A 12,864-nucleotide genomic window follows, 5' to 3' on the forward strand; every position below is an offset into this window, starting at 1 on the left:
TGCTTCCATAGATCGTTGCCGCTGTTTTCTTATATTTCACAGAAATATAAAGCCTTGGTGGACACTGGTGCACAATGCACCCTAATGCCCTCAAGTCACCAAGGGACACAACCAATATATATCCATGGAGTGACTGGGGGTTCCCAAGAATTGACTATGTTGGAGGCCGAAATAAGCCTCACTGGTAAAAACTGGCAGAGACACCCTATTGTGACTGGTCCAGAGGCTCCATGTATACTGGAAATCAATTACCTTAGGATGGGATATTTTAAGGATCCCAAGGGGTATCGATGGGCCTTTGGGATAGCTGCTGTTAACACAAACGGTGTTAAGCAGCTGTCGGCTTTACCTGGTCTGTCAGATGATCCTTCTGCTGTGGGGTTGCTCCAGGTAAAAAACCAGAAGGTACCAATTGCCACCAAAGTGGTTCACAGACGGCAGTACTGCACCAATAGGGACTCATTGCTCCCCATTCACAAGCTAATTCGCCAATTAGAGAATCAGGGAGTGATTAGCAAAACTCACTCGCCTTTTAACAGCCCCATATGGCCAGTGCGTAAAACCAGTGGGGAATGGAGGCTGACGGTCTACCGTGGCCTGAATGAAGTCACACCTCCATTAAGGGCTGCTGTACCAGACATGCTAGAACTCCAGTATGAATTGGAGTCAAAAGAAGATAGGTGGTATGCCACCAGTGATATTGCTAATGCCTTCTTTTCCATCCCATTGGCTGCAAAATGTAGGCCACAGTTTGCTTTTACCTGGAGAGGTATTCAATATACCTGGTACCGTTTACCTCAAGGGTGGAAGCACAGCCCAACAATTTGCCATGGATTGATCCAAGCTGTTTTGGAACAGGGTAATGCTCCTGAGCACTTGCAGTATATTGATGATATTGTAGTGTGGGGGCATACAGCAGCAGAGGTTTTCAAGAAAGGGAAACAAATAATCCAAATTCTTTTGCAAGCTGGTTTTGCCATTAAGCGCAGCAAGGTGAAGGGGCCTGCCCAGGAAATCCAGTTCTTAGGTATTAAATGGCAAGATGGACGTCGTCACATCCCAGCAGATGTGATTGACAAAATCACTGCTATGTCTCCGCCCACCAACAAAACAGAGACCCAATCTTTTCTGGGAGTAGTGAGCTTTTGGAGAATGCATGTCCCAAACCACAGCCACATAGTGAGCCCCCTCTATCAGGTAACATGGAAGAAGAATAATTTCTCATGGGGTCCTGAGCAGCAGCAGGCTTTTGAGCAGATAAAACAAGAAATAGCCCGTGCCGTGGCCTTGGGGCCAGTACGGACGGGACAGGATGTGAAGAACATCCTCTACACTGCTGCTGGAGAGAAAGGTCCCACCTGGAGTTTGTGGCAAAGAGCCTCAGGAGAGACCTGAGGCCGACCCCTAGGATTTTGGAGTCGGGCATATAAAGGGTCTGAGGAGTGCTACACTCCGAATGAGAAGGAGATCTTAGCCGTGTATGAGGGGGTTCGGGCTGCTTCTGAAGTAGTTGGGACAGAGGTTCAGCTTCTTCTAGCACCTCGCTTGCCAGTAATAAACTGGATGTTTAAAGGACAGGTTCCCTCCACCCATCATGCTACTGATGCCACTTGGAGTAAGTGGATTTCATTAATTACTCAATGAGCTCGAATGGGAAAACTCAGCCGTCCTGGAATTCTAGAAGTGATCATGGACTGGCCTGTGAGTAAAAAAATTGAAACACCACCTACAGAAGAGGTATCACGTGCTAAAGAGGCACCACCATACAATGAGCTACCAGAAAACGAAAAGAAATTTGCCCTATTCACAGACGGATCATGTCGTATTGTAGGGAAGCATCGCAGATGGAAAGCTGCTGTATGGAGCCCCACACGACAAGTTGCAGAGGCCACTGAAGGTAAAGGAGAATCAAGTCAATTCACAGAGGTAAAGGCTGTTCAGCTGGCTTTAGATGTGGCTGAACAGGAGAGGTGGCCAATGCTTCATCTTTATACTGATTCATGAATGGTGGCAAATGCCTTAAGGGGGTGGTTGCAACAGTGGGAGGATGATAATTGGCAACGAAAGGGGAAACCTGTTTGGGCTGCTGAACTGTGGAAAGACATTGCTGCCCGAATAAGGAACATTGTTGTAAAGGTGCACCATGTAGATGCTCATGTGCCTAAAAGTAAAGCTACTGAAGAACATTAAAATAACCATCAAGTTGATCGAGCTGCCAAAATTGAGGTGGCTCAAATAGACTTGGACTGGCAGAACAAGGGTGAATTATTCCTAGCTCGGTGGGCCCATGAGACTTCAGGTCATCAAGGAAGGGATGCAACATATAAGTGGGCCAGAGACCGAGGGGTGGACTTAACTATGGACGCTATTGCTCAGGTTATTTGTGATTGTGAAACATGTGCCATAATTAAACAAGCCAAGAGGATGAAACCTTTTTGGGGGGAAGGGTGATGGCAAAAGTATAAATATGGAGAGACATGGCAGGTTGATTATATCACCTTGCCACGATCTCGCAATGGTAAGCGTTATGTACTCACCATGGTGGAGGCAACCACTGGGTGGCTCGAAACATACGCAGTACCCCATGCTACCGCCCGAAACACCATATTAGGGTTGGAAAAGCAAATCCTGTGGCGGCATGGCACTCCGGAAAGAATTGAATCATAAAATGGGACCCATTTTAAAAATTCTCTTGTAACCACTTGGGCCAAAAATCATGGCATTGAGTGGATTTACCATATTCCCTATCATGCACCAGCTTCTGGTAAGATTGAACGATTCAATGGGTTGTTGAAAACTATGTTGAAAGCAATGGGTGGCGGAACGTATAAAAATTGGGAATTAGCAGAAGCCACCTGGTTGGTCAACACTCGAGGATCTAGTAATCGTAATGGTCCTAACCAATCCAGCTCCCTACGTACCATGGAGGGAGGTAAGGTTCCTGTAGTACACATAAAGAGTGTGTTGGGAAAAACAGTTTGGGTCCTTCCAGCATCTGGAAAGGGGAAACCTCTCCGGGGTACTGTCTTTGCCCAGGGACCTGGATGCACATGGTGGGTGATGGACAAAAATGGGAATGTCCAATGTGTACCACAGGGGAATTTGATGTTGGGGGAGTGCAGCCAATGATTTCTTGTAGATATATAGGTAGAGTCTCAGAAAATATTTGACGAATGTCCAATTAGGTACAGGACTTAAGATAGAGTGGATTAATGTTAAGGAAACACTTTTTTTTTCCCATATACCTTAATTAGGCATTCTGTAAGCAAGTTTTCCATCTGGACTCTATATCGTGCACTGGCCATGCATGTGTAGAGCACACATGGAAAGAAGTATAAGTCAAAAGGAAATCTGCTGTGGTGGCTGGGAAAGGATGAGTGCACCTTGATGTTGGGGACGCCCTACTAGCGCTGTCTTTCCCCTCTACGGCTGACATGTTCTCCTTTTTCTGGCAGTTTTGCCATTTTCTCAAATTTAATAAATAGTAGGTTAAGGTATAGAGTTTTGTTCTCAACTTAGAGATTTGTATGGAACAAATATAAATTGTTGAGAAAATAAGGTTACTGATTATTCACAACTACACGTATGAGTGTGTATGTATGTATGTATAAACATAATGTAATGATGTAGAATAAGGGGTGGAATGTCATGGTTTAATAATTTTGTAATTTTGCTATCAGTATTCCACATCATAACATCATATAAAGCATGAATAATTTTACTGAATCTGCAATTTACAGAAGAAGACTACATCTCCCAGAGAACAACACGATAGGTCACGGGACCTGGACTCTATATTAACTCGGTCGCAGGCTAGACTGATATCTTTTGAGTTCTGGCGTTCAGGGTAGTGTGTGGGAGCCTTCGCCGTTTCGCCTGTGTTTCACAGTATGCCTCTCGGTTACAGGACTCATTCTCTCTCCTATTTTGCTTGATTCGTTAGCTCAGTTTTCAATTATATTGTATTATACTGTGTTATCCTGCATTTCGATATAGTATTTAGTAAATAAGTGTGCCTCCTTAGATCGCTGCCGCTGTTTTCTTTTCCTAATTAACTTTTTCCTTTCGGCCTAGGGCCCCTGCGGGGCCCACGGCTCCCTGTCATGGACGCAGGTGGATTTTTCATTCAAACCGTGACAATGATCAAGGCTAATTATAAGGGAGTGAGATTACCATGTTATCCAGCAAGCAATTTTGTCAGAGTTCTCACCTGTATCCTGGACTGCATAAAAAATGGGGTGGCCACCATGTTGAAGAAGGTGATTATATCCCTTTAGCCTGCCCTTGTAAGGCCTTATCTGTAGTATTATGTTCAGGTCTGGGGCTCCCAAAAGAATAAACATGTGGAGCTGTTGGAGAAGGTCCAAAGGAAGCCATGAAGGTGGCATCTGTCCTGCCTACAAAAATGGACTGAGGAAGCTTTGGTTGTTCAGCCTGGACATGAGAAGGTTCTGGCCAGACTGGTTTTTCAGTACTACAGTCTTAAACTGCAGTTGAAGAGATACAGATTAAAGTTTGGAACGATGGTGGTGAGGCATAGGAACAGGCTGCCAAGAGAAGCTGTGGATAGCTCTTATCCATGGATAATATAGAATTGTCATCTGCATTAATTTTAAAGATTTTTAAGAAACATTAACACAAAGGTCATACAAATAATCAATACACCTTGCCATTTTTACTCATGCCATATGACACTCTTCATATTAATTTTACTTACTTTTTAATACCCTGAAATGTGCTGCTTGCCATGTCTATGATTCCACCAGTCGGTCTAGCTACTGCTCCCACTAATCCTTTTCCAACACCTTTGAAAAAACCAGCTGCTCCTTCTTTCTGAGCTCCTAAAAGGAATAAGTTCAGCAAATTGTTAAGAAAAAAATACCATCTTGCAATTTTATTTGTAATTACATTTGCTCTTATTTGACATGCAACTACAGTCACTTCTACATTTAAATTAGAGGTCAGCGAAAACAAAATCTTGATAAATGCAAAATCTCATCAAATATCAAGAATTGGAATCATACAAACATAAAACCTAAACTTACCTCTTATTGGTTTTGTAACTATTCCCGTTATGCCACTGACAAAACCCTACCAAAAAGAAATGAAAAAGCTGTGACAAATGTTTCCACATTACATTTTTTAATTCTTCTAACATTTTACTTATTACTTTTCTGGTGAATAGGCAGAAAGTATGTGCATTGAAGCATTCTAAAATCCACTGCAAATTATCAGAATTAGAGGAGCCTGCTTCACCATTCCTACCTTCTTGTCAATCCTCATATATTTTTCTTTAAAACTATCACTCAGCAAGCTATCACTCCAGCAAACCAGAATTAAAGTGGAACGGCTCTACAGAAACCTCTATATTTGTTATTTTTACCACTATGAAATTCATTACACTTCTTATCATTTTTTATTCTTACAGAAACTAATCCTTTTCCTCCACGAGTGATACCCTCTCTCAAACCAGTGGGCTGTTTATTCATGGCTTCTCTCCTTTTTTGCTGATAATCCTCATCCATTGTTATTGCAGCAACACCTTTTGCCATAGCACCAGTGATCCTTGAAGCAGCACCAGCTAATCCACCTATTAAAAAATAAAACAGTGTAAGTAAAACGCCACTGCAACTTAGAAATACCCATATTGCTTACTAATGAGCATGCTACTGTCATAATGTTGAAACTTACCAACAGCTCCACCTACTAGTGCTTTAAGTCCTAGTGCCATTCCCTCTATAAATTCTTCAGGACCCTGGATGGCTCCCTGAGGAAGGAAAAAAAGCAAAATGGTATATTTATGCTATTTATGGAAGTTTCAGATAGCATATATACTTAAATTCTTATGTTTTTGATTGTAATTTATATACATTCAACAGAGAGAAATGAGATCTCCGTTAAGTTCATTCAAGCAGCATTAATTTGCAGTAAGTAGCGTAAGGAACAGTCAATTGTGAGTTAAGGGAAATAACTTGTTTTTACGTTACTTGAATTTTTCAGTAACTTTCTCTGACACTTTCACTTCGATTTTTAAATTCTGAATCTCACCTTAAATTATAGAAATCATTAGTATACCCAAAGTTTCAATATAAATTATATCTAGCAGTCTTTGCAGCATTTCACAAAAAGCCTGAAGAGATTTTTACCTGATAAGGTTCATAGAAAAATGCTTCTACTCCTTCAGATAAGCCTCTTATGAATCCAAATGGATTGCCCAAAACATCAAGACCAAGAATAAGAACATACATCTGTTTAATCGCCTGAAACAAAAATAGATATTCATTAAAAATATTTCAAAAAATATACTAAAAGCATTAAGGCATTGCTGCTTACTCAAAAGAGCAAAAGATGAATTTAATATGAAGAACTTAACATTTGGAAAAGTATGTTCAGATGTTTTAAAAATAATTGTATGGTGAGCAAAACATTAAAATCAATCAAATAATTCTACTGCTTGTAGGTATTTCACAAATAGTTGAGATTTTGAGTTTTTCTGAAGGAAGCATATAACCCCGACTTAAGTCATACTGTGCAGCTACAGGACATAATTTGGCTGTGTGTATAAGCTAAGAGAATTTTGTTCAATATGTCTGCAAAACAGTGAAGTGTACCAGAGCTGCATCATGTTTGCTTCCACTACTGTTTTCTGTAAGTTGTTTTGTTATCCACACTACTTTTCTTATGATAAGTTATAGTTTAGTCTTATAGTCATAGCTTGGTAACATAACTTAGTTGCCTTAGTAAAGGCAACAGAATCCAACTAATGAATAATAGTTTTTTATGTTTTTTACGTATGTTTGTAGATTGGTTAAATACAAGGCTGCAATTAGTTATTAATTAGTTATTGATTTTCACAGAACCAAAGCACACAGTAACATTTTCAAAACATGAATGTACTGGAATGTTAACATTTACTTATTCCAACCTGTTTTGAATAATGCTTTGTCACAGCTGATTGGAGCTGTTGTGTAGTACAGAAGTGATAGCTGAGTTCAAAAAACGCCAACCTGTTAAGAAAGAGTTTTTAAAAGTCCATATTATGCAGGTCAAAATAAAATATAAGATTAATTTATAATATTGATTCGTTCTTTAGAAATAGAAATCAAAATAATATTTCAAACCTACTTAAAGACAACATCTTGCACATCTGTGAGGGTGGCACCTATGCTCTTCAGAAGGAGATTCAACGACTGAAGTGGTATCAGTTCTCTCTTTCTTTCTTCTTTGTTACTATCTTCACCACCAGTACTGAGTGAAAAGCTTAAGTGTAACTAAACAATAAAAAGAAAGATTGGGAAATAACATGAGTGTTTATTAAAATTGCCATATCTTGTACGGTACTTTTAATCTTGACTGAATTCAGACTTTGTAACATAGAAATCCCTTAGGACAATAAAACAAAACAAAACAAAACCAAAAACAAGTAATTTAAGTCCAGCTGAATAACTAGAACTGCCTTTAAGAAAACAAGAACTCAAAACTACTTATCCATGTTTTCAGATGAGGTCTCCACAATCTTTTAGCTGTAACTTACTGGCTATTTTTCAAACTGTTTTGTTTCCACAGCTAATATGCAACACTGAATCGGATAGAAAATGATAAACATAGCATGATGCCCAAGCAGGAAGGCAAATAATTACTCATATATGAGCTGAAATGTGTACAGCAAAGAACAGTGCAGACCCGAACTAATAAAAATACTTGCTTCACAGAAATCAAAGTGACATTCTTAAAACCGGGAAGACATTCAGAAAATTTGCAGAAAGGACTGTATGGGGCCCACTGCAGCTTTCAAAATCAGACAAAAAGAGGCTATAAACCCACTCTGGATTCTCTGAAAAGAATATATTATCCAATCTATGGCATAACATAGCTTAACTACAGATCACTTCAGATATATGTTGATCTTGTTTTGCACATTACTTTTTTTTTTTTTCCAGAAATTGTGGTGTTTCTCAATCCACAGCACACTGTCTGCACACGAGAACCATAGCATTTTGCAAGGATAAATAATACCAAAGAATTACTGTATATGAAGAAATTTGTAGATAGGAAGGAAATAATGAATATTTTAATATTTATGAAGAGATTCATAAGCGTATGTCACAAATAAATCAGTGTTAACAGTAAAAATCATTATCCCAGAACATTTTTATTTTGTTTCTGATTGCCTCAATGCTTCCTCACTTTACAGAATCAACTATTCTACAGAAGACAAAAAATCCTTTTATTACAGAACAAGCACAGATATATTATGAAAAGTTATACCTTAATTGGAGAGATATGGAAGTATTCATACAAGCTGATTTGTGATGTATCCATGGATGACACACTCATCAGTTCTTCCTGAAGAGATTCTACATCCTTTTTGAAAAGTTCCAGCTATGGATGCATTTTCAAATGTAATATTACTTTACAATGTACAGTATAACACACAATGACACAATCTACCATGACTCTACTGTTGCTATCTCAAGTTTTCTTATTACTACCCTAGCAAACCACCTTAAGCTTAATACAATACAATCTTTTTAATGTTCGTCCTACGTATCCATGCATTCTCCCTTTATTATGATTCAATTCTCCTCCACCGCTCACAGCTTTACAGAAAGTATTAGACATCTTTCTTGTATAGTATGCAGTATGAAGATTAAGGAAATTTTACTCTATGCCTCAGCAAAAAGCTTTATATTGGTTCCAGCCACAAGAGTTGATCATTATCATAAACACAGAGCATTACTTTTTGGTGTCTGTTGTTGTTGTTCTGATTTGTGTATGTGTTTTTTTGTTGTTGTTTTGTTTTCTTGTTGTTGTTGTTTTTCTTGTTTTGTTTTTGTTTTTAAAGCAAGCTGACTTTAATAAAACAAATTTTATATCTAATCATCTGCGAACAACAGAAGGACTCTACCTGTTGGACATCTGGAACATCGGTCTGTGTAAAAAATTCAACCAGTGCATTCAGGAAGCCAAGGTCTAATCTGAGATCCATCTCTTGAATCAGGACCTTAAAGTATCTACACAAGAAACAAAAAAGTATTATTAAATTTTGTTTCTTAAAGTATTAAAAGCAAGGGGAGCTATAAAACTTTAACAGCTATTTATATCACTTATTAAATTAAGATACTTTTTTATTTGACAAGTTCATCATCAGTCATAAAATATTTCCTGTGATGGGTAAGACAAATGCATTTGCACTAATAAGAATTATTAAAATAAAACACCAACATTTAACATTATAGGCAGCTTTTTTCTTTCCAAATTACTAAAAAGACTAAAAATCTACATTAAAAGAATCACTGAAATTCTTTGCTTATTCTGCATTAAATTGAGTAAATAAGGGCAGAGTTTTCACCTGTCCTACATGCTCTTATCTGGTTAAAATTACCTGGAGTAAAATTATCTTGACTCTACATTGATTTTAACTTTTAAAGCTTGATTAAACATAATAAATGGCACAGAGATGGAACATGTAAAAATACTTACTTAATGTGAGATATTTGTGAATGTCCTGCAGTTCTCATAACAATACTGACATCAGTAAATGGTTTTGGTGCTATGGAGTTGTAAAATAAAAAGAGATAAGCACAGATCTTTATGTGATAGACATAGCTTGCCATTTTTAACATGAAAATGTCATATGTGTTCTGGATTTTTTCAATCCTATGGAGTAGAATTATATAATGGATGTGACTGGGAAACAAATAATGGAAAAGATCAGGAACAGAAAGTCATAGGAAAAGAAGGATGAAATGGAATATCAAAATTATATTTCACTTATCTCCAAAAATGAATCATTTTTATTTTAAAACAAATTAATGCTAGCCATGGATTTTTTTTTTAATTTTTTTTTTTTTTTTTTTTTTTAGGGAATAAATTACCTAGCCATGGAATAAATTTTTAAAACAGCGATACAAAAACATAAATTTAAAGAATGATCAGCTTTATGAACTCTAGCTTAAATTTGACTTTATTTAGGAGAAATAATTGATATCTCAATAGCTTTGTGAACAAATTTGCAGGCAGTCATTTCAGTATACAATCAGAATCTCTCCTGTCATTACACTGATGTTCCAGATGACGTTGCCCTAAGTGAGTTAATGGAAGACTGAAGCTCAGTACATAATAGAGAGAGTTAGAGGTTTATGCTCCTTACCATGGAGAAAATGGAAGGCTCCAAATGAAACATGGAAAACACAGTTTGCTAAGGAACTGCTACATAGTGCTTCACTTGGTGACTTTGAGTTCAGACTAGCACTGATTTATGTTTCTTTTTATTTTTGGTAAGTCAGCTAGGTCAACTATTGCATGCAAGGAAACAACCAAAAAAAAATGAAACTTTTTAAGCTAGGAACAATTTATTTTCAGCCATGGGGAAAATATTAAAAGTGATTCTCAAGAATCCTCACTGCTCCCTAATAAATTCCTGAGTGAGTAATATAAAAAGGATGTAATAGATTCACTATTAACAGGCCTAGAAACGGTTTAAAGTTTTCTTTTTTCAACAGGTAAAAGATGGTAAGCACTTGCTTCAGATTTGGTCTCAATGCAACTACTGAAAGCTGAACACAGATTTAACTTATGCTTTATTATCTCCAAAAACACTATATTAGTGTGTCAGAAAGACGTACTTTTAAAAGGTATTATATCAATGCATGAAGTAAGTTCACACTATTAGTGTGATTTTTAACTTTAGATGGCTTTCTCTGTATTTTCTTTGCAGAGAAAATTGCTTTCTTATCTGCAACATTAGTATCTGGATTTTTTTTTATAGTCAGTAATCATACACAGTATTCAGACGAAAAAAGTGGCATTTTATTAAAAGTAAGTTAGTATAGGTAAAGATTACGTTAAACTAGAACAACAAACCTGAATCCAAGGTGATGGACTTTGGAGGTTTAATAGGATAGAACACAAAGGGAAATATGGCTCCAGGGATCTGGTTTTGAATCTAATAGGGGTAAGGACAGGACAAGGTGTAGCACATTAGCTCTTCAGTAGTGAAATATTTTACAAGTAGGACAAACACAAGAATTTTGAACTACCAATTCAAAAGCAGGAGAAGAAGCCACCACAATAGTTCAAAATATTTCTACTTTCAAAATGAAACTATCCAAACCAAATAAACTAGAGAAGCTAGAAAAGATTCTTTTTGGTGTCCATAAGCAGCCATAAAATAATGTTTCAAAGGATTTGCTTATAAAAAAAAATGAACATATAACTCACTGAAAATAGTCAATTATACCTAATTTTAAGTTGACTGTAAATAAAAGCCACAAAAAACAAACAAACAAGAAAAGGATGAACAGCAACTGCTTCTCCTCAAGTCATGGGTGACTTTTTTCCAGAAGCATGTAAGCAGTACTTTGTTTTATAGGCTGCGAAGTTATGAAGCTATACACAACTCTACATTAAACACTTACTTGTATCCTGTAAATTTGAATTCTGAAAGATTTCTGATGTGCTGATGAACTGTACTCCACTTTCAAAGCTGCCAAGTAATTCCTTCTGACAGGAATCTCATTGGGTTGTTGAATCTTCATGTCATTTCCACTAGGAGTTAAACACACCTATTGCAATATTGAGGAAAACTTGTTATTTTACATGATATCAAAGAAGGTTTTTTATAATAGACTTCAAATTAACAATTTTTCATTAACATTTAAATGAAGGTTTACCAGTAAAAACTTTGTCATAAATTTCAACAGAAGCAAAACAACACAAGAAATCTGTATATTTCATTATTAAGGGAAATTTTTGCCTTTTTCTACACAGTTTTCCAGAGGTCTATGACCACGTTACAAACCAAGTAATTTACCTGTACTACATTCATTTAACTACTACACAGGTCTAACGAATATGTGGACTTAATCTGTAGGCAAGAACAGCAGCCTACAGAGCACAACATGCTTTTACTTCTCATAATTATTCCAGGAATATTTTTTTAATATTTATGTAGTTGAATGGCACAGCTGAATGTCATGTGACTGTGACATATCACAATCAGCTAAAATACAAGACTTTGTGCTAAAACAACCTCCCAATCTCAAACTAATATCCTTCCTTGCCTCTTGATATAGCAGATTAACATATCATAGCTTTGTGCATATTTAGTCCCGTAATTTCAAAATTAGAGGCTAACAGAATCAGGCCTACAGCAGGCTTTGAAATATTTATGCCTTTTTTTTTTTTCTTCCTAGACAGCAACAAAGTTTCTTTTTCTAGGCAGAAACAGAGATGAAATTTTAATCTAATCATATCCTAATTTTTGTTGTTTTTCAGAGATTGCAAAATAATAATGATCTTTTCCTGTGCACACTCATAAGAAATAAATTCATACAATGATCAGTATTACCAAAACATTTGGTTCCAACTCAACAGTCTTATTTTCTGATGGAGTTAGCTCACTGTATTCTTTGAATTCTTGTTCTAACTTATCTGTTTGCTTAACACTCATCGGTTTCCATCTAGACTTCTTTTTGGGTTTTGCCTCCCAGACCACGTCAGAACTTTGAAAACAAACAAAAGACCAAGAGAAAATAGTTAGGTAGTTCAGCACAGATGTTATTTATCTAATTGCAGTTTTTAATAGGTAATTACTGTGTGATAAAGAAACACATCATAAAGCTCTAGTGTGGTAAATAAAAATAATTCAAATCACCCACTGAATGCTTGATACTATGTGGAAGTTACTGTTTCTGATGTAACTGAAGAAAAGTTAACAGAAAGTTATCTTTAATGAAGTTTGGCACATAAGAAAACTTCGTCAAAAACCTCAAGTTTCAATAGCACTGACATCCATAATCATACAAACTCAATGCAGGATTCCACATATACTCCTGTGTAAGTTGGCACAGCTGAATTTGC

At 36.8% G+C, this 12,864-nt stretch overlaps 1 protein-coding gene across 11 annotated transcripts in view; it reads right to left on the bottom strand.

Annotated features, from left to right (window-relative positions):
- VPS13A (vacuolar protein sorting 13 homolog A) overlaps positions 1–12,864 on the bottom strand; it is a 109,365-nt gene that overhangs the window by 15,420 nt on the left and 81,081 nt on the right. For 9 of the 11 annotated variants that reach the window (XR_014939758.1, XM_032441137.2, XM_032441136.2 and 6 more), the window contains 13 exons: positions 12,353–12,506; positions 11,421–11,567; positions 10,867–10,948; positions 9,484–9,553; positions 8,909–9,014; positions 8,269–8,382; positions 7,126–7,271; positions 6,926–7,007; positions 6,147–6,260; positions 5,692–5,767; positions 5,427–5,590; positions 5,046–5,091; positions 4,718–4,841 (listed from right to left, as the gene is read on the bottom strand). Coding sequence is in view for 9 of the 11 variants with exons in the window: in XM_032441137.2 (XP_032297028.2) it covers positions 4,718–4,841; positions 5,046–5,091; positions 5,427–5,590; positions 5,692–5,767; positions 6,147–6,260; positions 6,926–7,007; positions 7,126–7,271; positions 8,269–8,382; positions 8,909–9,014; positions 9,484–9,553; positions 10,867–10,948; positions 11,421–11,567; positions 12,353–12,506 (1,425 nt within the window). In the remaining 2 variants the exon portion in view is untranslated. Of the gene's footprint in view, positions 1–3,940; positions 3,981–4,703; positions 4,842–5,045; positions 5,092–5,426; positions 5,591–5,691; positions 5,768–6,146; positions 6,261–6,925; positions 7,008–7,125; positions 7,272–8,268; positions 8,383–8,908; positions 9,015–9,483; positions 9,554–10,866; positions 10,949–11,420; positions 11,568–12,352; positions 12,507–12,864 lie in introns of those variants that run through there. The other 2 variants (XM_085529921.1, XR_014939759.1) reach the window with 2 other exon arrangements.

This window comes from Coturnix japonica, chromosome Z, assembly GCF_054131305.1.
Source record: "Coturnix japonica strain WE chromosome Z, WE-NBRP24, whole genome shotgun sequence".
NCBI classification, from domain to species: Eukaryota; Metazoa; Chordata; class Aves; order Galliformes; family Phasianidae; genus Coturnix; species Coturnix japonica.